This window comes from Heterocephalus glaber, unplaced genomic scaffold (assembly GCF_053883595.1).
Source record: "Heterocephalus glaber isolate CG9 unplaced genomic scaffold, H.glaber_assembly_v1.0 deba00001429, whole genome shotgun sequence".
Lineage (NCBI taxonomy): Eukaryota > Metazoa > Chordata > Mammalia > Rodentia > Bathyergidae > Heterocephalus > Heterocephalus glaber.
The window spans coordinates 30,200,284-30,226,177 of NW_028258294.1; the positions used below are offsets into that span (position 1 = coordinate 30,200,284).

At 45.6% G+C, this 25,894-nt stretch overlaps 1 protein-coding gene and 1 long non-coding RNA gene across 7 annotated transcripts in view; one reads left to right on the forward strand and one right to left on the reverse strand.

Moving 5' to 3' along the window:
• Zbtb16 (zinc finger and BTB domain containing 16) overlaps window positions 1-25,894 on the forward strand; it is a 185,991-nt gene that overhangs the window by 104,800 nt on the left and 55,297 nt on the right. For all 6 annotated transcript variants that reach the window (XM_004856616.3, XM_004856614.3, XM_021237865.2 and 3 more), the window contains exon 4: window positions 18,292-18,378. In XM_004856616.3, the coding sequence (XP_004856673.1) occupies window positions 18,292-18,378 (87 nt within the window). The remainder of the gene's footprint in view (window positions 1-18,291; window positions 18,379-25,894) is intronic.
• LOC106010401 (uncharacterized) lies at window positions 6,757-11,542 on the reverse strand. The gene is made up of 2 exons (XR_015451664.1): window positions 8,406-11,542; window positions 6,757-6,971 (listed from the first exon to the last, which is right to left on the reverse strand). It is a non-coding gene; the product is annotated as an uncharacterized LOC106010401 (long non-coding RNA).

The following is a 25,894-nucleotide window of genomic DNA, read 5'->3' on the forward strand; positions in this document are numbered from 1 at the left end:
TCTCTTTTGAAAGTCAGCCCACTCAGCCAGAGGATGCGTCTGTCTGGGCAGAACAGGAGGCTGCCCCCATCTGATAGCTTCTAGCTGTTTATCTGCTTTCCCTTATGGCACCTGTCCTCTTCTTTGTTAAATAGCCTTGTCTTTTTTCACCTACTAGACTCTTAAGTTTCTTGAGAACATGTGATTTATTTCTGTCTTCCCCATGCTTCCTAGCACAGTAATATGAATGGTGGTTATAACACCGTTGTCTTTTGAACAATGAATGGATGAGTGGGTAGATGACAGTGCCTGGACCTGAGATACTCCCTTGCTTCCTCCAGCCCTGGCAGTCAGTCAGTAGTCTGCACAGGGGACAGGAAAGAAGGCAGGGACCTTATCAGTAGTATGTTGTGTTGCATCCCCACAACTTAACACATAACATGTTCTCAGGAAATAGCTACAGAATAAATGAATGGCTCAGGATGGAAGGCAGGGGCTCAGGAAGGAGAGAAAGGCACTGAGGTTTATTGAGTGTCTGCTGTGTTCCAAGTGAACTGGAGCATCGGTATTGTGCGTGTCTAAACTCAAGCTGGTATTAGCTGTGGAAAGTGGATGTCCTGATTCCATTTTGCAGATGAGGACACTAAAGCTTAAAGAGTTATCTTGCCTAAGATCAGACAGTCAAGAGGGATGATAGAGCCTGATTCAAATCCGCATCTGTCTCCCTGTCTGTCCTCCTTGATTTCTGGTACATGTACTACCTTTGGCCTCATGCTATTGGACTGCTGGACTTCGTGCTTTTCTGTTTGTAGATCTAACCAATCAGTGTTTTAGAGCCTGGGAGCTGAGCCTAGGAAGGCCCTATCCCCAGGGGTTTTAGGGTAAGGGTGGCACAATAATTGGCTACTGCTCGGAGCCTTGCATCTGGGCCACCAGGAGCAGGTGAGGCTTATTAGCTGTCCCTGCTCTACCAGAGTATCCTGTGTACAGTGGCTGCTGAACTGTGGCCATTACTTTTCCACATTGTAGGGCTGGAGGGAAGATGGTTCTGGGGGCATTGCTGAAGGATCTGTGGGTCTGTAAGTCTGTGGGTCTTTCCCATCACAGAGCGTTTGCCTGTGTCACGCTCTGCTGTTCTTCCTTCCCACCAGTATGCCCAGAGAGAGGAGGGGCAGGAAGAGAGAGCTGCCTGTGGTTCTGCATTGGCACCCTGCTGTGTGCTTTGCTCCTGGGGAAGCCACGATGGGGTCAGGCACGAAGGGGACAGCTGACTTGTGCTGCAGCCCAGCAATATGAGAGCTGGGACCTCTTGGGCTGTTTTAGCTCCTTAGACTTGCTGTTCCAAGCTCCTTGGTGTGATCTACCAGGAAGATTTTGGCCTCTCTGGCCGTTTAGTTCCTGTCTATTGAAGCTGGACAATTTGGCACAAGGCTAGTTATGTCTGTGCTCTGAGATTCTCATCCTTAGGCTCATACTGGGGATGCTGGAACCCTCTCTGGGGAAAGAAACATCAGCCCAGTGGGAGCTAGATGGTGAAAGTCGGGCAGCAGAGAAAACTTATTGACTGTTGTGGGTCACATGCATGGCTTTTGGAAGGGGGGGGGATTCATGAATTATTTCAGTAGTTCTCAACTGAATAGAGGGCCTGTGGTGTGCAGAGGTTGGCAGGACAGACAGAAGAACTGAAGCCAGTGTCCTTACCTCCAAGTTGATGGCGGCCTGGCTGAGAGGATGATACAGCCCCTGGAGAGGGAAGGTGCACCCAGCACAGGGCTGGGTGTGCTCACTCTCCCCACTTAGGCAGTGAGGGGTACTGTAGCAGTTAAGAGCAGGGAGGATCTCCAGTGACAGTGATGGGGAAAGGCTTTGGGAAGGGGGTTTGTGGGATTTTATTTTTCCTGCTGGAATGTCTAGAAGGAGCTCTATGGTAGAAGTGGCAGGAGGAAGCAAGAGCAAGAACTTCTGTGAGTTAGAACCAGCCAGGCGGGCATCTCTGCTCCTCTTCCTCTTCTGGCCATGGCCATCTCCAGAGGCTTTGAGGCCAGTGTCTTATACCCGAGGCTCCTCAGATCTCTGAGAACATTGCAGCACCTTTTTCCTGGCAGGTTGAGATACTTCTTACAGGTGAAAACTGCCACCTCAAGTGTCCCTCCATTTCAAGGTAGTCACAACATAAACACATGCATGAAAGAGGCTTAAAATGGGACACAGTCCCAGAAGATGATAGATTTCTCGTATAGTAAGTCCCCAACATAAGAAAGAGTTCTGTTCTGGGAGAATGTTTGTAAGTCAGATTTGTTTGGATCCAACAAAGTGAGTCTTATGCATATACCTGTGAAAGTTTGCAACTTGAATGTTTATAAGTCAGGGACTTACTGTGTAGGACTTGATGAGCCCCAAAAATATGTTATGAATGCCCGAAATCCTCAAAGCCCAGGCTGAGAACCAGTGCTGGGAGGGCTTCCATCAGTGCTTGCTTGGGGGACCTGAGGACTGTCTGAGCTGTGGCACACAGAGCCTTGCTGACCTTCTCAGAGTAGGCAGGTTGCACTCCTGAGTGTGCCCTTAATGAGCACAGGCCAGTTCTGCACCAGGAGGGAGGGCCCAGGGCTTCTCTAGGGAGTTGGCTCTGTTCAGGATTTAGACCAACACAGACAATTCTTCTAGACTTTTCCCCAGTTGTTAACATGCTTGCTCCTCCTTCCCCCAAACAGGACCATTTTGATTGGAATTCTTTTGCTTGCCAGGGAAAACAAGAAAAAAATATTAAGTTCTAAACTTTGCATTAGGTAGTTGGGATAAAAAGCCTTCTGGAGTAGGTGGATTAAACCTCTCGAAGCTCTCTTGCTGACTATTATAAGCTAATTGAGTACGTGAGCTCATTGGCGGCTGCATTTTGTTGGAGTAGTTATGCAAGGCCACAGTCATTTCAGTAACAAGGTAACTTCAGGTAAGGCAAGAACATCCTAGAACTTCTCATTTGCTGGAGTCTTCTTCAGATCCCTGGGATAGACAAAGGCTCAGAGACCAGATTCTTCTTTGGGGAGGACAGGGTACTGCCCCTGGGGATTACTGTCCAAACAGCTCGGATCTGATGTGAACAACTCTGCACATCTGGGAGAGGCAGAATGGGGTCAGTTGTGCTTTGGCTGTGAACAGGTGCAAGCTTTGGGGCTGACCTGGGGCAAGGAGACTCACAGGGTGGCATCTTCCCTATTCACTGAGGGTGGGGCCTGACTCTAGGTAAGGAACTCAGAATCATATCCTCTGTCTCTACGGAATTCTGTCCAACCTGGGTGGGCAAGATCCAGGCCCGTATAAATAGGACCAATAGGATAGCCTCTAGGATCTTTTCTATGTCATATGTCTTAATGGTGATACTTCCTTTGACATACTGTCTTCCCACTAGACTCCACCTCTGCCCAGAATCTTAGGAGGCAGAAGCTTTAAAGTGTTCTCCATGCTACCTGTGGGTCCTGGGCTCAGTGGGCTGGGAAGAGCCTTCCAGTACCTTTTGGAAGGGGCCGTGGAACATGGCAAAGATGAATGTAATTCTGGGTGGCCCTGCCTCAACTCTGTTCTTGCCAGCGCTGAATTATGCACTCTAGAGGACTGTGCGGAACTGTGGTTCCAATATGTGAGTAGTCCCTGGTCCCTGAGGTGATAGGAGTCACTGCACCCCATCTTTGTGACACCAGTGACCACCCTAGCTTTTTTCTTTCACTTCTCAGCCCTTACAGCCTAGAATTCTGTTCTGGGGGGCATATGCAGAGCTGTTTTTTAAAGTGTGAGCTTTTTACTTTATCCTCTTCTTCAACTCCCACTGTAGTTTTCAGACCTTTATATTTCATCTCTGTCTTGGACTGAATTATTCCTCCATTTCACAATTAGAAGTTTATCACAGTCCGAGGCTGGCTGAATTGAGGCAGGAATGTGGTGTTTGGTTAAATTGTAAAATTAGCTAGGAAAGTTAATGAAGCATCCTGCTTCTGCCTTTCAAAGAGCGGGAAGTCTGTGAAGGTGCTTCAAGCACTTTGCCTGAGAAGGAAAGAGAGGAAAGGGATGTGCAAGGGCTGCAGCCCAGGAGTACAAATGAGCCTCATTTGTTTGAGTTTTCAGGCCTAGGACAGGGGCATTGCTTGCTTAGTTGGAGGGACCTCAGAAGTCACCCCTCAAAATGCCTGCATTGGGACAGGCTCTGTCTAGGCACTGTAAGTTTATAGGCACGTCCTGCTACACATCTAAAGATATCCCGAGATTGTACACAGCTGGCTGTGGTTAGCCATTCTGCTCAAATTCTTACATTTTCCCTGGCCAGAGCTGAAGAGACAAAGACTGAACACTTTATCTTAGAAGGACCCTGGGGTAGAAAGACCCACAATGCCAATGCCAGTGCCAGCTAACATTTGCCAAGGGTCTATAGATGCCAGGCACTTGAGTGTAGTATCTCATTGGAGCCTCCAAAGGCCTGTTTGAAGTTTGTACTATTAGCGCATCCATTTTACAGATGAGGAAACTGTTTACTTGCTCGAGATCACTCAGCAACTAAGAAGCAGAGTTGCTGCACTTCTAGAGGCCTGACCCTAAACCCCCTGGTCTGAACCTCGGAGGAAAAGTTGTCTCTGTCCCCTTTGCACACTGCCCACTTCTCCCAGCCCACAGTTCCTGTGCTACAGACTGTTAGCCTGCACATGCACACGCTGGAGCTCTGAAAGTCATGGTCGCCAAGGTGTGTGCATAAGCACTGCCAGTGGTCTGTTTTCTGCACACATCAAATTTGCAGGTCCTTTAATTACACCAAACAAACCATTCTGTTTTCAAGCAGCAGTTCCGTGTCATTTTAGTTGTCAGAAGCACTTTCAGAATGCCGTGGGCTTCACATGGGATATTATCCCACCTGAACCTTTAGCACGGGGTAAGCTGGAAAAGAAGACTGTTTTCCTTTGTGTTGGTGGTGAGATGGGCATTAATTGTGACAGGCAATATTTTTGTTTCAAAAAGTGTGGCACCTTCAGGCTTCTGAATTTTGAGCCTGAAAATGTCAGTGTTGGAATTGTAATGTAACACCTCAATTATGGTGCAGGGGGTAAGACAGCCAGATTGTGAAACCTGCAAGGTTCTTTAGATCCACAGCCTGAGCCACAATTAAGGTTTCAGAAACACCAAAGGCAAGCCAGTGAGTGTCATTTTTAACCAGTTTGAACATTTTACTACTTCCTAACATCAGAAGCACCCGAGCTGGAGAGCCTGCTTCTTGTCCTCAATAAAGTGATTAAGCTGAATGGGTGTTGGGGAGTATTATTAGGCTGAGAAGAGCTAAAAATAGACATGCTCTGTTTTCTGAAAGCCACAGCAGGCCTGGAGAGGCTGGCAACCTCAAGGTGCCACTGGGGAAGGGGGAGAGGGGTGGCAGTGCCCTGGGCACCAGGTCTGAGATGATGCAGTGGAGTCTGGTCATGGGCAAGTCAGGTGATGTAGTCTTTGCTCCAGCTGTTATCAACAGTAGAAGTATAATGGAAACAAAAGATCAGTTGCTCCTAATAGCGGTGTGTATGTGTGGGTGTGAATAGATTCAAAGTAACTGACAACTCCAGAGATTGGGATGGATAGGTGGGCCTAAACTGTATATGTTCAGCCCCCTCTGTTCTGGGAAAAGGGCCCCAGTTTGGGCAGCAAGTAAAGGGAAGGTTTTCAGAGGCACAGAGAGAAAGTTATAGAAGGAAGAGACCCTTAGAGCCAAGAGCAAGGATACTTTCCACAAAGCTTTGAGTAACCAGGATGCTCAGGGAAGGTGTAATAAAAGGACTTCTTAGTTAATTGAAGGTTAAACAAGAAACTTTGTCTGTTTCGGTTTTCAGTGTGCTGTCATTCATCAATGTGAGAGTCCCCCATTTTTCTACTTTCAGTGAATGCAACTGATTGTTTCTTTATGATAGAACATCTTGCTTTCTTACAGCTCAGAAGGAGAGCACTGGAGAGGAGAATCAGGCCTTGAAGGATATGCCGAATTGGAGTTTTGTCATCAGTCCTGAAAATTGGTTGTACATTTTACTGTATAAAGCCCCATACATTTTCATGTCTTTGAGCTCATTCTTCTATTACAGCTTTAAGTGGCAGGGAGGGGCTAGGAATGTGATGTCCATTTTGCAAATGGAGAAACTTAGGCCTTTTAAGAAAATCTGATCAGAGAGGTACGCTGGAGTCCCCAGCAGAACCAGTGTAGAGCCTGGTGCTGTTGCTACCTGTCTAGGCTCTCTCTCCGACAGTGGTGCTACCTCCCTAGATCAGGAGATGATGTTGTTTCTCATGGGCCAAGAGCTCAGAGAAGAGAAGATGAAATGAGGAGGGCAGGCTTGAAGCTTGGAGGTGGGAGGTAAATCTCCAGACTCCAAGAGGTGAGCTGCAATGTGGAGAAGAGCAGGAGATTTGGGCTTACTGCCCTTGAGACCTGTGTCTATCCTCCTTAATAGGAACTTGTCACACTTTAACATATATGGTCAGAGGCCCTTCTGGATAGCTCGGCTTTTCATGCTGCCGCTTTGATTTAAATTAGTTTCATTTTCTCTGATCCTTACTAGCACTGAGACCTTGGGTAAATGAACTAAGCTTTTTTCAACCTCAGATTTTACATCTATAAAATGGGGATAATCTTAAAGTTGTTGGAGGACTCAGTAGTATAGTGCATGTAAAGTAATAAATAGGTAGTAGTACATGTTATAGTGATATATATATCTGGGGATTTAACCCAGGGCCTTCTCAATGAACTGCATCCTCAGCCCTTTTTTATTTTTTATTTTTGAGATAGGGTCTTGCTAAGTTGTTCAGGCTAGGCTTGAACTTGTGATCTTCCTGCCTCCGCCTTCCACAATGCTGGGATTGGCCAACATATCCAACTAGTGGCTATTATTTTTGTTGTGCCTGCAGCAGCAGCAGCAGCAGCAGCAGCATTATCACTCCTCATTGCAGGGCAGCCTTTGCAGAACTCCTAGAACCTGGGAAGGAAGGAAGGAAAGGAGGAAAGAAAGGCTTGTTATTGGGCAGCTGCTCACAGCCAGTTAGTGTTCTGGGTGCTTCTTATTTAAACCTCCCAACGACCTTGTAGCCCCATTTCTAAGTGAGTGATGCCTTTTGAGTTGTATATTCAAAGTTCTGCTTTTCAAAAGGAGGGATGTATCCCCATCTCCTTAACAGGTAAGGAACCAAGGCTCAGAGAGGTTAAACTGCTCATGTTCTTGTGTGCTAGTGGGTAGCTAAACTGAAATCTCGGCTCGGTGGACCTCAAAGCCGAGCTCTTCCTGCCAAACCATCTGTGATGGAACTGTAGTAAGGGACCAGCTTGGGTACTGAGACTTCTGTTCAGGCTGAATCCTGCCTCTTCCTAGGAGCTCAGCCTAGATGCCAGGGAAGGCTGGGACACTGCTTTCTGGTGGAAGAAAGCCCACACCTGCAGAGCTTATACAGCTCACAATCAAGAGACTAGTCAATTTTTATGTAGAGCCCTGCCTATTGGTCTCTTAAAGAGTAAGTACAATAATTTTCATGCTTGAAGCCTTTGGAAATGGTTTGTATTTTTTTGAAATATGGTTATTTAAGGGTATTTTATTTGTTTATTTATTTGGGTGGTGGTGGGGTACCAGGGATTGAACTCAGGACCTCGCACTTACCAGGCAGGCACTATGCTGCTGAGCTAAATTCCTGGCCCATTTAAGGGTATTTTAACTTAAAGCCCAACAAAATACATACTATAAATTCAGTTGCAAGGAAGACTGGAGAGAGATGCTAGGAGTAGGGAAAGAATAGGGAATTCTGGGAAGAGAGAGACTTAGGGAATTATCAATATAGAGATCCAAATGTTGTGAGAGGCCATAGCATATCTAGTCAAGGAGAAATGAGAAAGGAAGGAACAGCTTAGAGAAAGAAAGGGAGAACTAGAATGCTCTTAAGGCTAAGAAAGGCTTCCCTCTCTTTTCCCAATAAATATCTCAGATAATTTAATAAGAAGGAGTGTCAGGGATGTTGGGGAGCTATTCAGTGGTGGGCATCAGCTTAAAATTTTGTGAGTTAGGCAGGCGGGGCTTTGCTTCTGGCCTTGCCCACTTGGAGTGACTCTGGTTCTCTTTTTTCCACTGTCCCATTAGCAGTGGGAATCTTCCCCTGAAGAGAGGAGTGCATGCATGCAGGTGTGTGCGTGCATGCATGTGTACGTGCATAAGTGTGTGTGTGTGTGTGTGTGTGTGTGATGTGTATGAGCATGTGTATGTGATCTTCCATACTAGATTGAGAGTTCAAGCTGCAGCGAAATACTGAGGTTGCTTCAGAAGGAAGAAGAGATTTGAGGATGAGAGGAAGCAAAGTCTTGGGTAACAAACAGCTTCAGGGCTACATGGTGCCAGAAGGAAATGCACTTTTCATTCTGAACCTCTCACCTGAGAATCCTCAAATGGGACCGAGGAGGAAGAGGATTGTTAGTGTCCAGGGTTTGAGGATATGTCTCAAAATCACAGCTGATGGTCCTCACTTTCATGTCTCTGGCTCTTTTTAAACCTATCCCAGTGATGGTGAATATTTTAGAGATGAGTGCCCAAACTGCAATCCAAAGAGCGCTTATTCATCACAAAGTGCCAACACTGTGATTATACCCAAATACTGAGATTTTAGTTTAGAAGAAACAACTCATACATCAACATCTTTTGTCTTAAAAGAAAAACAACACGCATGCTATAGGTTTGCCACCATGGACGGACCTAGCATCTTGCAAATGCCAAACTTTATAGTGCTCTCTCTTAAACAAAACTAAGTTGTGAACACCCAAAAGCCCAAGTGTTCCTGGAAGTTAGGGGTCAGTCTCTGGCTCAGCCTCCCTGGCTCAGTCTAACTTTGGCTAATGATTGTCCCAGCAGCTGGACTCTTTGTTCCATTTTGCCTGTCTGATAGAGCAAAGTACAGACATTCCTCATTTAAAGACAGAGCTCTGTTCCTACAACTAGGTTGTTGATTGGTCACTAAATGAGGAATTGTGTATAGTACATACATTACAATATTCAGAACAAAGAAATGGTCAAAGGAAACTCCAACTTGATGACTTTGCTTTTATTTGCGTAACTCTTACATTACAGTTCTGTAATGTTTAACAGAACATAAAATTACAGTATTATACTGTACAGTACAATTAGCAAAAATTATAGTACTGTACAAACAAAGGTATACTGTACAAAAGAAGACATTGAGATTTTATAAAGATGTACAGAACTGTACAAAAAAAAAAGATGGATTGTAACTCTGAACAGCATACCTCTGTCGTTAAGTCCAAACACTCGTTAATGAGGTAGGTTATTAAACAAGGAATACCTAATTCCTTGAGGAGGATTCCTTTGGCTGAACTGAGCCACCCAGCCCTGGCTTGATCCAGTCAGCACCTTCCATCGCCAAGAGTTAGGAGTGTTTGAGCTCCCTTTTACAGCCACATCGAACTTTCTTTTTCATGAGTTTCTGGCTTATTTGCATGAAACACTCATTTTCCCTTAGAGATGTCCTAGTTTGACACTTATCATCTGTAGATAGAAAGAGACTAGACTCATCCAAGGTCACACAACTCAGGCAGTGACAGTTAGGACCCTGAATCCATTTCTCTCTGTGGTGCTTCGGGATATTTTAGGTGCTCTGGGCCAGCAGCTACTCTCCGTGTCTCATCTGAGAATGGCCCTTCCTCCCCTCCCCTCCCCTCCCAAGCAGCAGAATATACCAACAAGATATCTAGATGTGGTGATTCACCTTCCCAGGCCATTCGCTTCTTGCAATTGGGCCTTTCCAACTAGGTCCTGGGAGCTCTGGGGCTGCAAATATTATGGGCTGGCATTCCAGGAAGCTCTGGCCAGGGGCTGACCTCCTAGAGCTCATCAGCTTGATAAAATGGAATTAATCCATAATCATCATAGTGACTATGACTTTAGCACCTTTTGTGTGCCAGCACTTTATACAGGTTCTTTTTTTAAATTTTTAAAAAATTTTCTAAGTTCTTTTATTGGTACATTTTAGGTATACAATTAGTTTACATTTATCATTGGATGTTTGTACCTGTACATGATGTATCTTGGTTCTTATTTCTTCCCCATTACCTGTGTGCCCTTCAGCCCCTCCTCCCTTCCCTATTTACACACACATCATTTACATTTTTTTTTCTTTTCTCATAGTTTTTCCTTTCCCTCCTTTCCTTTCCCCTTCCTCTCCCTTCACCCCTTCATCTTTGGTATATAGGTTCTTGATTAAGCTGTCATGTGAAGATTAGAAAGCACATTTTAAGGAAGGATATGAGGCTACATGCCAAGACCATACCACCAATGAAACAGAGATCCCCAAAGCCGTGTCTGGCCACTAGCTACTACAGAACTTCATGCTGAGGGGCTTGACCATTAACCTCAGGAAGATCTCCCAGTTGGCATGGCACACCTGGAAGGAAGTCTGGTCACCCGTGGCAGAGGCAGACATCCCTGTAGTAAGGGAGATTTTCTTTGGGTGTGTGTGGTGCTGGGGATCCAACTCGGGACCTTGCGCTTGCAAGGCAGGTGGCAGAACCACTGGGCTAAATCCCTGGCCCAATAAGGGAGGTTTTTTGAGCCTTTCCACTGATTATCATGATACCTTCATTGCCTAGTCAGTAGAAGTTGGCAAGGAAAGAAAGACATTCAAAGCTGTGGTCAGATCAGCCCCTTAATCTCTTAGGCTTCAGAAAGATTTCTGTATTTGCAATGAACTTATTGTCATACTTGCATTTATTCAAAATAATTCACCTTAAATCAGTTCATACCGCGTGGTTACCTTTTGGGTGGCCAGTAGGAAGATAACTGATAAAATTGGCTATGAGTGATGATGGGAGCAGACTAGAGAGGTCCCTTTTCCTTGACCTCCCAGGAAAGAGTGAGCTGACCCCTGTCTTTCCTTGTAACTTGGTTTGTATCAAGGCTTTTTGGTGGGACACAGTGATTAGTGGTGTCTATCTTTCCTTACCTTCCATGCTCCAGAGAAAGTCTGCTGAATGAAGACTTGTCAGAGTGCACATCTTTTCTGAGGAGGTATCAGCCATTTACCAGCTCAGCAGTGGGAAGTTGACTTCCAGAGATCAGGAAACCAGTTGGGCTCTACCAAGTGACTCCCTTGTTTGTGGCTTTCTCCACTCTAACTTTGATTGGGGACCCTGCACCTTGCTTCATTCATCTCCCATCTTGCAGGGAGGCATTTCCCCACTGTAAACTCAGCCTCAGCTCTCCTTGAGCCCTATCCTGGGCCAGCCCCCAGGGCCAGTCCACAAGGTTGGTGGGTTTCCATTCAGTGGCATCTACTACCTACAGCCCCTTTTCCTCTTTCCTGAATCTGCGTTTCTCACAGAAACTGGTTCTGTATGTTTTTCATTTTGTTGATAAGGGAGAGAGAGCATGAACACAAGCCTGCCTGCCTCCTCTCCTGGAGTACACAGCTCCTTGAGGGAAGGAACACGCAGTGCTAGCCTTTGGAATTGGCAGCCAGTGTGCTGTTCTCTGTCTGATAAGAGGTACTGTAAATAAAACTGTACACCATGGCCTGTTGTAAAATGCCCTGCGTCTGTACTCATTGTTCTGACAGCTTATGCTTTTTTTGAGTCTGCTGTTTTGGTACACTCTGTACTTCCTTATGTAAGCAGGCATGCATATCTCATCAGAACATTCAAGATGTTTATTTTAAAATCTCAAGGAATTAAAAAAAAAGAGGGACACACCACTCAACACTAGATGCTGGCAAATACTGCATGTTTTTTTTTCCCCCAGTGATTCCTTTTAAAAAATTTATTATTAGGCTGTAGGGTGGGGAGGGCTTTGAGGAGGGAGGGATTTTGAATTATTTTCTTCCCTTATTGGCTTCTGCTTTCCTTCCTTCAGAGAGGCACCATCCCATGTCTGACTGCATTCTGTATCTTCTCTTCCCTTCCTAGATGCTTGGGACCCCCAGCCTCATTTCTGGTCAGGAAGGCAAGTAGGGAGAGAGGCTCCATTCTTTGCCAAGAGGGAGAGGCCAGAAGAGGGGGCCCAGGCTAGGAGCTTCTACTGGATTTCAACTCTGTTGTCATTGGAATCCTGGGATTTAGCTAAAGCTTTATGTTTTACAAAAGCCTTGCAGACTCTTCCTTTGGTTCCTGTGAGTTGGGGTGGTCCTTAGCCCCCACTCAGAGCCCTCAGACCAACTCTAGTCTCAGTATCTCTGTCTCTTCACCAAACTTTTACCTGCTTTGTACTTTCCTCTGTCCTCTAGTCCCTCTTTAACCTTTTGGAGGCACTAAGAAGTCAAGGAAAAAGAGGGAGAAAAATAGAAGTCTGGAAAACCTAAAATGATCACACCCCTCCCCAGTGTTGTGCTCTGGATATTTAGGAGCCGAAGAGTGCTGAGGGTGTCTGTCTGTCTGTTTCTTTTAACAACTGGGCTCAATGACTCCTGGATGGACTTAGTGACAAGGCTGGGGGAGAGTCACTCCCAGCACATCACTGCCAGCCAGTAGAGGGTCCACCCTGGTCTCCTGAGATCTGCTTGGGGACAGAAAGCTCACTGCATGTACTGGAAGGAGGGGAGAGCACTGGGTAGTGGGGCGGAGGTCTTATTCCAGAGGAAGCAGACAGCCTCACTTTCTAACCTTTCCTTTCTTCTCCCTCGAGCTTCCTGAGTTCCAGCCAGAGGACTGGCTTAAGGACTATGTCTTAGAGTTTTCAAAAAGTGGCAGCAGAAAAGTCAGAGTATGTAGAATAAGGACTCTGCCACCCCCTAGGGGACAGCTTGGCAGTGCCCTGCATGGCCACTGCCCCCTTCTCAGCTGCCTGCCTAAGGGCTTCTTGAACAAGCATTTAGTGAGCACAAGCTGCATGCCAGGAGGGGAGGCTCTAGGGACTTGCAGAGCACAGGGGAGATGAGAGCCTGCTTTCACAGAGCTTACAGTCAAAGGCACAAAGCACAGCCTGGCCTGGGACTGTTGAATGGGGCTCCTGGGGCTTGTCTGGGGAAAGATTTAAGAGCTGGGCTGGTGAATAGCTGCTGGTGCTGTCTTACTGGTTCTATGACAGACTTTTCTGCTCCTGTCCACAAAACAATCACTTCTAAATTAGAGGGTCAGGGCTGTATGGATGTGTGTGTGCGTGCACGTTGTGAAATATGTCTTTACAACTGTGACACTCACTTTATACAAAACAAATGGACCCCAAAAAGTGCATTGAATTTCAGTAAAATCAGTCATACTTCAATTGCACAAAAGGAACTCTTCTTTGAAGGAATAATGACTAGCAGTGATGGTAGCTGCTATTTACTGATTCTGTATATCTTCCCTCTGTATAGGGCTGAGCACTTCACTCACCTTGTCGGGGCCCTCTGAGGGACCTACTCTTGCTGTTTCCATTTTACAGATGAGTCAACATACTGAAATCAGGTGACTGGGTGAGGGTCACAACTGGTGACTAGCTCTACTGGGATTTGAACTTTCCTCTGTCTAACCCAAATCCTAATCCACGTTCCACTGCCTCCTGAGGTATAAATACCATCCATGATCTCTTACATCTGCAGAGTGCTTTATGATTAACGAGAAGTTTTATACTTATTAATGTTTATTTATCTCCTACCTGCCTCACAGCAGCCTTGGTAGAACAGATAGCTATGGTCCATCCCCAGTTTGAGCAGTGAGCAGTGTACGGGGCCCAATTCTCCCAGCTGTAGATGCTGTGCTTGTCTTCCTTGTTCACTGGACTGTGTGATTGATAGTAAGGATAGCATGGGGCCAGCTCACTTTATCTCCTTGCCATTTGGCCCCTGCTCTTTAATTTCCTTTCCACCATCTATCCCTTTCTAGACCCTATCTCCCTACCTTCCTCTCACCAACTCCGTTCCATCCGACTGGCCTCTTCACTCTCACTTTGCCTGGAGTGGCCAGTCCCAGATCGTGGCCTTGCTTCTTACTGCCCACTTTCCTCCAGCTCTCTGCCCAGATGCTGGCAGCTTCAGGTGCTCTGTCTTTATGCAATTTATCTCTTCTTTTTTTTTTTGGTACCGGGGATGGAACTCAGGTCCTTGTGCTTGTGCAGCAGGCGGCGAAACCACTAAGCTAAATCCCCGGCCCCAATTTATCTTTTCTTATCACTTATCACCACCTGGCCTGTTTTATATTAACCTACTTAAAAAAAAATCTTCCTTCCCCTCTCAAATGTAAGCCTCATGAGGGCAGATATTTTGTCTCTTTTATTTATATACTGTGATCTGCCTCCTGGCAGACAGTTAGTGGCCATCCAAAACCCAGCCGCTGCATGCAGGAAAGATGTGGTGATCATAGTCTGTGGGCCATGTCACTGGGGTTCTCCCTGCTCCAGGATGAGCCCCAGGAAATTCTGTGGGGTAAATGTTTCTGCTAGGTCCATGTGCACCTGTCGTGCTCAGCTGGCATGACCTCCTCTCTTCTTCCACCCCTCCACTGATGCTTTATAAATATATTGGAGGCTGAATGATGTCCCTCTAATGCATTTTGGGAATAGCCACGTGGGTTATACTCACTTGAGTTGCTTTGAATCCAAGCCTGACATCATACTGAAGGTGGCAGCGAGCAACATATGCACAGTAAACAGGCAGAGGCTGTCTTATTGATTAACAGATGAGGCCCCTATTATCGATCAAAGCTTGGCAAGGAAATTTATCACTTTTAATTTCAGGGCTGCCAAATATTTCTGCCTCTGAGCCAGCCATTCAAGAAACAATTTAAAGGCACAAGCCTCCTTGGGAGAGCAGATTTCGTCTGGCACTCTCTGCTTGGCTCTTGGGTCCATGGAACCCCCTGGCTTTGCTCTTTTGCTCAACCCGGAGAGTTGGGGGGGTTGTCAGAGTCTCTCTGGGTGGGGCTGGGGGAGTACTGGGCTTTGTGAATGGGGGCCAATGTCTGTGGCATCAGTGTGTAATGAGGAGCCTGACCTGCAGAGTCCCTGAGGACAGGGACTTTCACACACTGAGCTCAATTTCGTGACTTCATTGAGTGGGGTGGAGTGGGGAGTTGTTGAAGGCAACCAGATGTGGTCAGGCTTGGGCCAAGCCAGCAACCTTTACTAAATCCTGTGTGCTTATCTGTTTGTATCTTCATCTGAATTCGCCTGATGGTACACATCCGCCCTTCATTTGGTACCTGCCCTTCTTCCTTTCTCTCGGCTTCTCAGTCATTAAGGTGAGACGCTCCTACAGCCCACATGATGACAGTTTCTAAGAACCCCCCACATCACATCCGTTTGAAGCCTGCAGCTCTGGGCTTCACACTTGATTGCAGGCCTCCCCCATGCTGGCCAGGCCCACAAGGCCCCCTCCTCTCCCAGTTTTCTGGAGGGAGCCATGAGAATGGAGACGAACCAAAGAAAGAAATGCAATTAAAATCAGATCCCTTACAGATCCACAGAAAATCATTGATGGCTAATGATTTGGGGCTAGGGGGAGCAACTCATTGCTAGAGAGCTGTGTTCATCTGGTCCCGGCTCCCCTGGTCTGGCCTGCTCTGTTTTTGGAGGTATGTCTGCATTTCCAGTGCAGAGGGATGAAAGTAGTCCTAGCTGCCACTCTGTGGACACAGACACTGGTTTGCCATCATCCTTGGTAGGAATTTTCTTGGCTTTTGTTGAAAGCTCTGTAAGCTGTGTATCAGGTGCTTGGCCTGAGGATATCCTGCAGCTTTAAGGGACACCCAGAGGTCATCATGGGATTCTTCCTGCCTCCGAGTGAAATTCAACCCCAGCCACCTAAGACAAGTGACAATATTTATTTTTAACTCTCTTTAGGAAAAGCAGTTTCATACCTTCCCAGGAGTGCTTTATCAGTTCTTTATTCAGTCAGTGAACTTTTATTTATTGAGGACCCACTAGTGTATATCCTGTTCCTCATTTGGAATATGGGTGTCAGTGAGAAAGATGAGGTTGATGGCCTCATACTGCAGGTTCTTCATACTCTTACCTAGCAAGACCTGTTCTTTGGTGTTTAAGTCTTTGTATTTTGAGGTATATTCCTGGATTACATGCTAATAGTTCAAACTTTTTTTAAAAAGTAGCTGGAACCATTTTTCCAAACATAGTTTTACACAAAACCTTGATGTAGGAGATAAGTAAGCTAGATTTTCATTTTTTTGCGTTGAAGAAAGGGAAGTCAGACTTCATCTTCTTACCCATAAAGTAGCTTTGCTGATGGATTCCCCAAGGAGGCTGAAGGTATAGGAATTGAAAACAAAGGCTCTAATGTCAAGCTACCTGGGTTTGAATCCACTTCTACAATTAACCACAGTGTGGCATTGGGCAAGTACTTGTTCTCTCTGAGCCAGGCCTTTACTCATCTGCTAAGTAAAAACTATATGTATTTCAAATAGTTGTTGTTAGGATTACATGAAATGTTGTGTATTAAACACTTGGCATCTTGCCTGGTATATCATAAAGCCTCAGGAAACCTGAGGTGGTTTGAAAACAGCATTAGCAGCCACAACAACTATGTGTAAAAGGTAGTTCCAACTCTTATGAGGCATCAGTGCATAACAAACACACAGGCATGAGTAAGGAAGTGCTCCCACATATGGAAAGGAACAAAACAGTAGTAGCAGGTTGGAAAGAGCAGAGCAGAGTAGTGAGGGGATGGAGTGCTCAATGTATGCATACTCTGGTCTTGACTGTGGAACAGGACTGGGATAGACAGAGGAATGAGAAGGACATTGCTCAAGCACAGATACTCAGGGGTCACTGAGTAGTAGTACCCAGAGAGGGTGATGAGACCAACCTGCCTATGGGGCGCCAGCGCCCTGGGGCAGGTTATGGAAGGCCTGGAAGCCACATAGAGGCAGTCAGAATTAGTACAGATCGCCAGCCATTGTACCCTTGTGAGTAAGGATGTGGGTAAAATCCAGTGGCCTTCAAGGAACCTACGTCTGTCAGGTAGGGCAGGGGTGGCTGGTGGTATGGAAACCATTCTTGAGTACTTCAGTATGCTGGGCTTGAGGCAGGAAGGGCCTGGAGGGACAGTAACTGTCCACAGGCATGGAAAAGCTACATCTAGAGGACATCTTGAAGGAACAGTTCTAAGGCTTCAAACAGGTGACTCCTAGGTGAGATAACATATTAGAACCTTTAAGACTTAGCCTCTGGGGCCGAGGATTTAGCTCAGTGGTTTCGCTGCCTGCTGTGTAAGTGCAAGAACCCGAGTTCAATCCCTGGCACCAAAAAAAAAAAAAAAAATAGACAGCCACTGGTAAAAAGTACTATTTCATATTGAGGTGGTGATGTTATCATGTTGAGCTTTGTAAATACTGTTTCTCAGTTGCATTAGGATTAAATTGCATCAATTTGATTTTGTTTGTTCTGCAAATATGTAGAGTCATAGGTTTCTGCCATGTGCCAGGCAGATGCAGCTGTGCACAAAATGACATGGTCTCTGTCGAGAGCTTACAGTGTGGTGGGAGAGAGACAGGTCCATGGGCATTTAGAATGGAGCCTGATGAGGACCACAATTTGGAACACTACACAGAATACTGAGAACAGACAAAAGGGATCCCAACCCAGAAGTAAACAAATAAGTGTCAAAGATGAAGCATAAATGATGAATAGGTGCTCTATCTCTGCCGTAGGGGCCAGAGATGGGGCTCAGAGGAGGACATGTGGAAGAGTGTGTAGTCCAGGGCAGTGTAGTCCAGTGTAACTGAGAACAGAGAGCAGGAATGAGGGCTTAGAGATGGAGCAGGAAAGATGACACACCAACAAGAGCTTCGTGAGTCCCAGGGAAAGAGTTCAGGCTCCACCCTCCAGCCGGGGAATTATTCAAGGGTGTTAAATGGTTAGGTACAGGTGATGGTTGAGTTAATTCTGTAAATAGTGAGTCAGAGCCCCTGTGCACAACCAAATGCAGGTAGTACATCAGCAATGCCTCCTTTCCCATAAAGTATAAGGAAGCAGGGCATATTTCTCCTTGCTGGTATCACTGATTCCTGTCCATCCTTCATGTAGTGCTGTCTCTTCAGAATGACCCTTCTTCATAGGGGTGCCTCACCTGGACTCCATCTTCATTTATCTTAGTTGTGCTGATTTTGTTTCTTTTCTCTGGGAGAGCTCTTGGTAAAGGCATTTGGAGCTCATCTGGATGGGTGGCCACTTACTGAAGGTGAGTCTGGGCTGGTTGCTGGAGCCATGGATTATCCCTGACTCAGGAGCTTCACAGACTGCTGGTTCACCCCTAGCATACACCTGTGCTGTTCTGACCTAGGCTCCCCGGACTGTGGATCTAGTGGTAACCTCCTCTCTGTTCTTTCAGCGGGTGCCAAAGCCTTCGTCTGTGATCAGTGTGGTGCACAGTTCTCGAAGGAGGATGCCCTGGAGACACACAGGCAGACCCACACTGGTGAGTTGCCTGTGATTCCCATTTTCCAGATTTTTCCAGTGTGACAATGCATGGATATGAAGTACCTGGATGGCATCTTCTTCTTAGCAAATATGATATTCAGTCATTTATTGGGTTGCCGTAAGTGGGGACGGGTTTCTGTCACATATAGTGACTCCTGCCTATGGGACCCTCTGGATGGGAAATTGCAAGTATGACAGTGCCCCATAAAAACAGCTGTCCTGAATTGGGCCAAGATCTCTACTGCAACAGGCCACAGAGATCCTGTCCTCACGGAGGCATGTTGTATGCTCTTGCTGATGCCTTAGAAGTCCCACAAATGGTTAGGATGCCTCAGCACTCCTTTGATGAAACTCTGAAACTATTCTGTGGCCCTCTGTGAGGGTTGAGCCATCCTTTAAGAGACATAATCTGAATACAAGTATGATTTGAAGAGTAACTACCAACTGACAGTGATACAGCTTTACTTGATCCTAAAGCATTGATTTGCCAGCATCCACATCGCCTTATCATTGTAATTATTGTCACCATCAGGATAGCTCACACTTACTGAGTGTTCGCCGTGTGCCAGGCACTGTTCTCACTGTTTTACATGATCCCACTCGGCCAGTCTGACAGTAACCCTGTGAGGTCGGAGGCTACTCCTGTGCCATAAATGAGGAAACTGAGGCTCAAAAGGAAAGGTACGTGGTAGGAACAGACATGGCAGAACCTACACTGCAGAGCTCAGGCTGCCAGCGTTTAACCCTGACTCTGCTACTTTCCATCTGTGGGACAATTGAGAAGTTCCTGAGATTTCTTTATGTGGATTTCTTGTACTCTTAAAAAAGTAAAACAATAGTAGTGTCTATCTCATAGAGTTGTTGTAGGAATTAAGTGAAATATTTTATTTAAAGTGCTTTATGGAGTGTTTGGCTCATAGTAATCATTTAGTAAATAGAAGTAAACATTTTAAAAATATTTATTGAGTTCCTACAATGTGCCTGATGCTGTTTGGACATGTAAGATATAATAACATACAAGATATGCCTGGCCCTCATGGAACTGAGGTTCTAACTGGGAGATAGAATGGACCAGCAGGTGCATGATATGTCAAGTTATAATAAGCACTATTACAAAAGATAAAAAGACTGAGGGGTAGGAGACAAATGTGACATTTTGGATAAAATGATCAGGCAAGAAGGGCTCTTTGAGAAGGTGACATCTGAGCAGGATGATGAGGGGGTGAACTGCTCAGGATTGCTGGGAAAACTGCCTGAGCAGAGGGAACATGCTCATGTAGGAGCCCTGAGGCCAAGTTGGGCCTGATGTGGTCAAGGAACAGCATGAAGAGCAGTATGGCAGCAAACAGAGAGTGAGTGGCAGAAGGGGCAAAGTCAGGTGGTCGCTCAACTTTAGGAAGGAATTTGGGGTTTATTCTGTGTGTGGTAAGAGTCTGTTGGAGGTAGAGAAGATATTTGCAAGTTACATGTTGAGGTGAGGAACTTATGGTAAGAAAATATAAACAAGCCTTACAACTGAAAAATAAAAATACAAATATCCAAATTAGAGAATGGAAAAAGGATGTGACTAGACGTGCCTTCAGAGATAGACAAATCGCCAGTGAGCACAAGAAGAGATGCTCCACACCATTAGCCATCAGGGAGATGCAAATCAAAGCCACAGTGAGATACCACTTCACACACTAGGATGTGGCTGTAATAAATGACAGAGTAGCAAGAGTTGTTAAGTGTGTAGAAAAATGAGAAACCTCATACACTGCTAGTAGGAATGTAAAATGGCACAGCCACTTTGGAGAACAGACTGGCAGTTCCTTAAACATAGAGTTACCATATGACCCAGCATCTCCACTTCCACCTGTCTACTAGAAGAAATGAAAACATCCATCCATACAAAAATGTGTATGTGAATGTACCTAGCAGCAGTATTCAGAGTAGGCAAAAATAGAAACAATCCAATGTCTATCAGCTTAGGGATGGACAAACAGAATGTGGTAAATCCAGGTCATGAAATAGAATTTGGCTGTAAAAAGGAATGAAGCACTGGTACAGCATGGATGAACCTTAAAAACATGCTCTGTGAAAGAAGCAAGACACAAAAGGCCACATGTTTTTTAGTTCCCATTTACATGAAATGTCCAAAATAGGCAGCTCTATGCAAACCTGAAGTAGATTAATAAAAAATAAGAGGTTGAGGGTGTTGGAGGTAAGTGGAGTGACTGCTAATAGATACAGAGTTTCTTTTGGGGAGTGATGAAAATGTTCAAAAATTGTTTGGGGTAATGTTTGCACAATTCTGAATATATTAAAATTCATTGAACTGTATACTTCAAAAGCACGAGTTGTATATTTTGTGGTATGTATACTTGTATCTTTGTAAAGTTTTTTGTGTGTCTGTATATGTGGAAATACAGATACAGATATATGAATGAGCTTTTCCTTGTGCCAGGAAGGGTCACTAGTGTCACACATGGCACTACAGATACATAAACATGTATATACACAACTATATATATGGATGTATATATATATATATTTGTATGTATGCAGCTTTCCTGATATATAATATACATAAATATTTGTTTAAATATCTAGATGTACATACACAAACACACACATGAACATGTACAGAAAAGAGGAAAGACCATTGGAAGGTTCTTATTATTTATTTGTTTATTTTTTCGTGTTAGGGATGATCCCAAAGCCTTGTACACCCGAGGCATGTTCTCTACTACTGAGCTTCGCCCAGCCCCATTTGAGGGTTTTGAATGGGAGAATGACATGACTTGATTTATGTGTTTAAAGGAGTACTCCAGCACCTGTGTTGAGAGTTGACCATGAAGAGTATTTCAGCTATCAATTGCTATGTAACAGACCACTCAGACAGCAGCTTAGAACAATGAAGTGTTATTATCTCTGACAGTTCTACAGGTTGATTGGGTCTGGCTGGGTGGTTTCACTTGGGGTCTCATGACTGCCATCAGGTGGTGGCTGGGGCCAGAGCCTTCGAAGGACTCCCCTGGGCTAGATGTCCATGATGTCTTCTTCTCTCTGAATATCTGACTCAGACCTTTCCCACATGGCCTCTCTACAGCACAGTAGCTGGGACTGGTTACCTGACAGCTCAAGGGTTCAGGAGTCAGGATGCAGAGACTGCCAGCCCTCTTAAATGCTAGGAAAATAACCGTGGAAGCACATGGCCTCACTTGTGCTGTATTTTACTGATCCACGTTGTCACAAGTCAGCCCCAGACTTAAGGTAGTGGAAACCCCAAATCCCCTTTTTAGTGGAGGGAGTGGCAAGGATGTGGAGGGAAAGAGGAATTAATGGCAGCTATCCTGGAGACAAGCTACCTCAGTGCCTGGAGTGGAGTGAGGATGACCAGTGGACAAGAATATTTGTAAGTCGTAGTCCTTCCACCTTACAGAGTCCTGAGTGGAAAATATCACTCTTAAAACTGGCATCATGGGCTTTGGTTTGGGGCTGTCCTCAATATGTCACCTGTGACTTGCTCAGTGATGGCCGAGTAAACCGAGCTTCAGTAGGGGTGAGGAATGGGGGAAAAAAAGAATCCAGATTAGGGATGAGAGCCCAAGGTGGAAGCTTGAGGGAGGCTCCTGGCAGTCTGCATGTGGGCTGTGGGTGAGGCGCTCCCGCAGCAGAGCAGATCAGCCACTTGCTAGTGTGGGAAAGGCAGTGTGCTCAGGGCTTGGGGTGGTAGGTACAGCAGCAGCCTCACCCTCCATGTAGGATTGGCAGTGAGCTGTCCAGAATGACATTAGTGCCTTCCAGAGGTCCTTTATCACTCATGGCACTACTTCCTGCTGACCCCAGGTGGATTCTAGGCCCCTGTAGTAATCGGAGAAGGAGCACAGTGTGAAGTCTATTTCAGGAGAAGGAAGAGGCCCGATGACGGAAATAACGCTAAACTACCAGAGAGGAACTAGCCACATGGGGTGCCAGGAGTTATGGGAGAGCCAACAGAAGAGCAGGGAGAGAAGTCTGGAAAAGAGAAGGAACGTTGACCCTGGGGAGAGTAGAAAAATGCTAATGCTACCTGGTCTTTTTGATACCTTAATTTATAAAACACTTTATTATACTCATTTTACAGATGGGAAATGGAGGTCTAAAGGCTACCACTTAGGAAGTGGAGAGCTGAAACTTGACCCACCTGTACCTTCAGGGCTCTTCCCACTGCTCCCAGCTGCCTGTTGGTTGACTGATTGCTGTTTGTGGGGCCATGGACTGGGTGATTTAGAGAGAGCCTATTCAGAATCACTTAGCCTGTGGCACTGTCCCTGACAGGGCACTTTAGGATCCCCATGACCCACTCTATTAAGAATTTCCAACATTCTTCCTGTGACAGAATATGATTTCTTTGAGTCAGATTGGCTATGGGAGTTCCCTGCCCAAGGCCACCCTGTGGGGAGTAATAGAGCTACGTGCAACATTGCATAAAATGAGTGATCATGGTGGCTTACAGGTATTCTTTTAATTTTTAAAATTTGAGACGGTCTTACTAAACTGTTAAAGTGCTAAGGCTGGGCTTGAACTTGGCAATCCTTCTGCCTCAGCCTCCGAGTGTGCTGGGATTAAAGGTGTGAACCACCATATCCCGTTTGCAGGGATTCTTAAGCCTCAAAAATGGATCTAGTAGAAAGTAGCTCCAGCTGCAGTATAGCCAAGTAAATGCCAACTGTACATCCCCCTTTAACCCCTCTTAGCCTAGTTTTCTCTCCCGTTATGCACGACCCCTTCCTGCTGCCTCCCCTGCACTCCTGACGGACTCAAGCTGGTGCTCAGGGAGGCCATGCTTCTGGTTGGGCTGGGCTCTTGCTTTGTTGACACATTTCAGTGTTCTGTTTGGGTACAGCGAAGACTTTGAGTAGATAAACAGAGATCATTTTGCACCTTTTATATTATGACAAATACATATTGCAAAACACTGCTGCTTCCAAAATGTTTGGGTTGCAAAGCAGTGAGGAATTAACAGCTAGGCAGCTCCCGAGATGCTTGTACTTCATTTACACATCAGAAGTTTTTTTGCACTGTTCAGTAAAATAAGAGCGGGAAAACACACATAATGCAAGTGCACATTCACATATACACTGAGTGCACCTCCTGGGTTCTATATCGGGGATGTCTGAAATTAGTAAGTAGTTCTTTAAGTCCAGATAAACTGATAAATACCATTAATGGCTTAATTTATACTCTGGGTTTGAAATTTGACACACAGACACTATCTTGGCTCAGGAAACACAAGTGGTTTTGTGCCAGAGGTTTTAATGACTGATCAGTAATACAAATTGCTGCGTCACTGAACAGAAATAGCTTCTCCATGTCATTTGATCTGGAAACTCCTCCGGCCAGGCAGCAGTTAATAAATTTAAAAATAATTGCCCTCTTTATTCAAAGTCAAACTAATTAGGAGTGGGTTTTACAAATCATAATGTTGTTTGAGCCACTGTACATTCCCGTTTGGGACTTGAACAGGCCTGGGGGTAGCAGACAGAATTGGGTGGTGTGAATTAGAGGGCAGAGATACCTGACTGCTGAGGGAGGGCTTGGACATCCTTGGTGTGTTCTAGGGAAAAGGCAAAAGGTATCCACAAGGAGGCTGTGAAGGTCACCTGTATGAACATTGAACTTTTGCAGTCCACTTGTAGGACACTCAGAGCAGCCTCCTGACCTGAACATGGGGACACTGGAGTCATGGCTGGTATGTGGGGGCAGACTATAGAGGCAGAGGCAGGAACAGGAGAGGTGGATGTGCACATGACAGAATAGGGAGATGGACATGCCCAGAGTCAGGGGAGTGGATAGGCTGTCCTCTGGAGGACTTTACTTTCTACGGAGTGGATCAGGTTTGTTTTGTGGACTGAACATGGAGCCTGAAGTCAGAGTACACAGTTCAGGATATCAGTACATTATGACTCAGAATTTGGGGTCTGGTGTCACATTGTCTAGATTCAAATTCTAGCCCCATCACTTACAAGCGTTATGATGTTGGGCAGATTGCATAACTTCTCTAAGCCTATATTTGTCCCTTATGACATCAGGACAATTATGGTGCCTATTGAATATGGAGCACTGTAAGGGTTTAATTTGGTAATCTATGTAAAGCACTTAGCCTAGGCCTTGCATGGAGTGAACTCTTGGGAAATGGGGGTGATTTCCATCATTGCATCGTCACAGTCTCCATCAAAGATGAAGGATGCTTGTCCCTCACTGGGTGGTGAGAAAGGAAGGGTCAGTCCATGGTGATGGTGGAACAGGAACAGGAAGATCATCCACCTGCCCTTCTGGGGTGGGGGTCTGAGGTCTCCGAGGATCTCTGCCTATGTCCTCTGGCCAAAGGACATTTTCAGGGTTCCCATCCAGCTCACAGCCACTGGGGCCCTCTAAGTACAAATAAGAGAAGTAAAGGCAGAATGAAGTTTTACATTTTGAACAATCTCTTGGGGGCGGATTTGGTAGACCTTAAGAACCCGGGCTCTGGACTGCCCAAAGCTATCTAGAGGAGCCAACTCCCTGTCAATATCTAAACAAGTGATACCTAAACCTAGGCCAGATAGGCCACAGAAATGGGGTCAGGGTTAAGCAGTGTGTCAGCCTTTGAGAGCCTCAGGAAGATGTCCTGCCACATCTTAGCAGAGGACTCAGTGATGCCCTCTCAGACTGAGGAATACTGAGTTTCCTAGTGAGGCTCTGTGCCAGCTATCACCAGGAACTTGGGTATTCTGTATCTCTTGACACTTCAAGTAAAATCTTCCATCTTATCCTACCTTTTCCCTAGTAAGGAAAAGAGGCAAAGGTGGCTAAGGTTATTCCCAAGTTTAGCTTGCACTAGACTTTAGACTAGATCCAGAGAAATTCTGCTCTCCTCCAGCTCCAGCCTGCTCCTGCAGGTTGCCCAGATGAGCAGTTAGATTTGCTGAAGATCAGAATAGCCTGTGCAGCTGTCCCCCACCCACCACATTGTTCTGTCATTCATTTATTCCCTGAGTCTTTAAGTGCCTATGATATACCAAGTGCTTTGTGGATTCAGTGCATTATGGTGAACAAAACATGGCCCCCGCCTTACTGAGAGCTGCAGTGCTGTGGAGGAAATGAGTAAGTTGGTTGAACTTGCCTTAGGTACAGATAATTCAATAACTGGCCTCTCTTGGATATTTCTGAGTTATGACTATTAAGTCTTCACCACAGTTCTAAAAGGCAGACACTGTTTTCTCCCTGGACTTTGGTGGGGGAAACTGAGACTAGAGGATTCAGGAACACCAGTCTGAGATGTGTACCTCAGGTGCCTGCACTCCCGAACCCCTGTTTTAACATTGTCTTCCCTCTCCTTGGGGCCTGGGCATCAAATCTGATGTGCAGAGCAGAGACTCAAACTCCATATTTGAAAAAGAGGGGTCAACTAAGAAGAAATAATCCCAACTAAAATTAGGACCCACAAGTTTGTTCTTAGAGACAAGGTTCTCTTCACTCTGACTACAAAATAAGAACTTTGTTTTGTA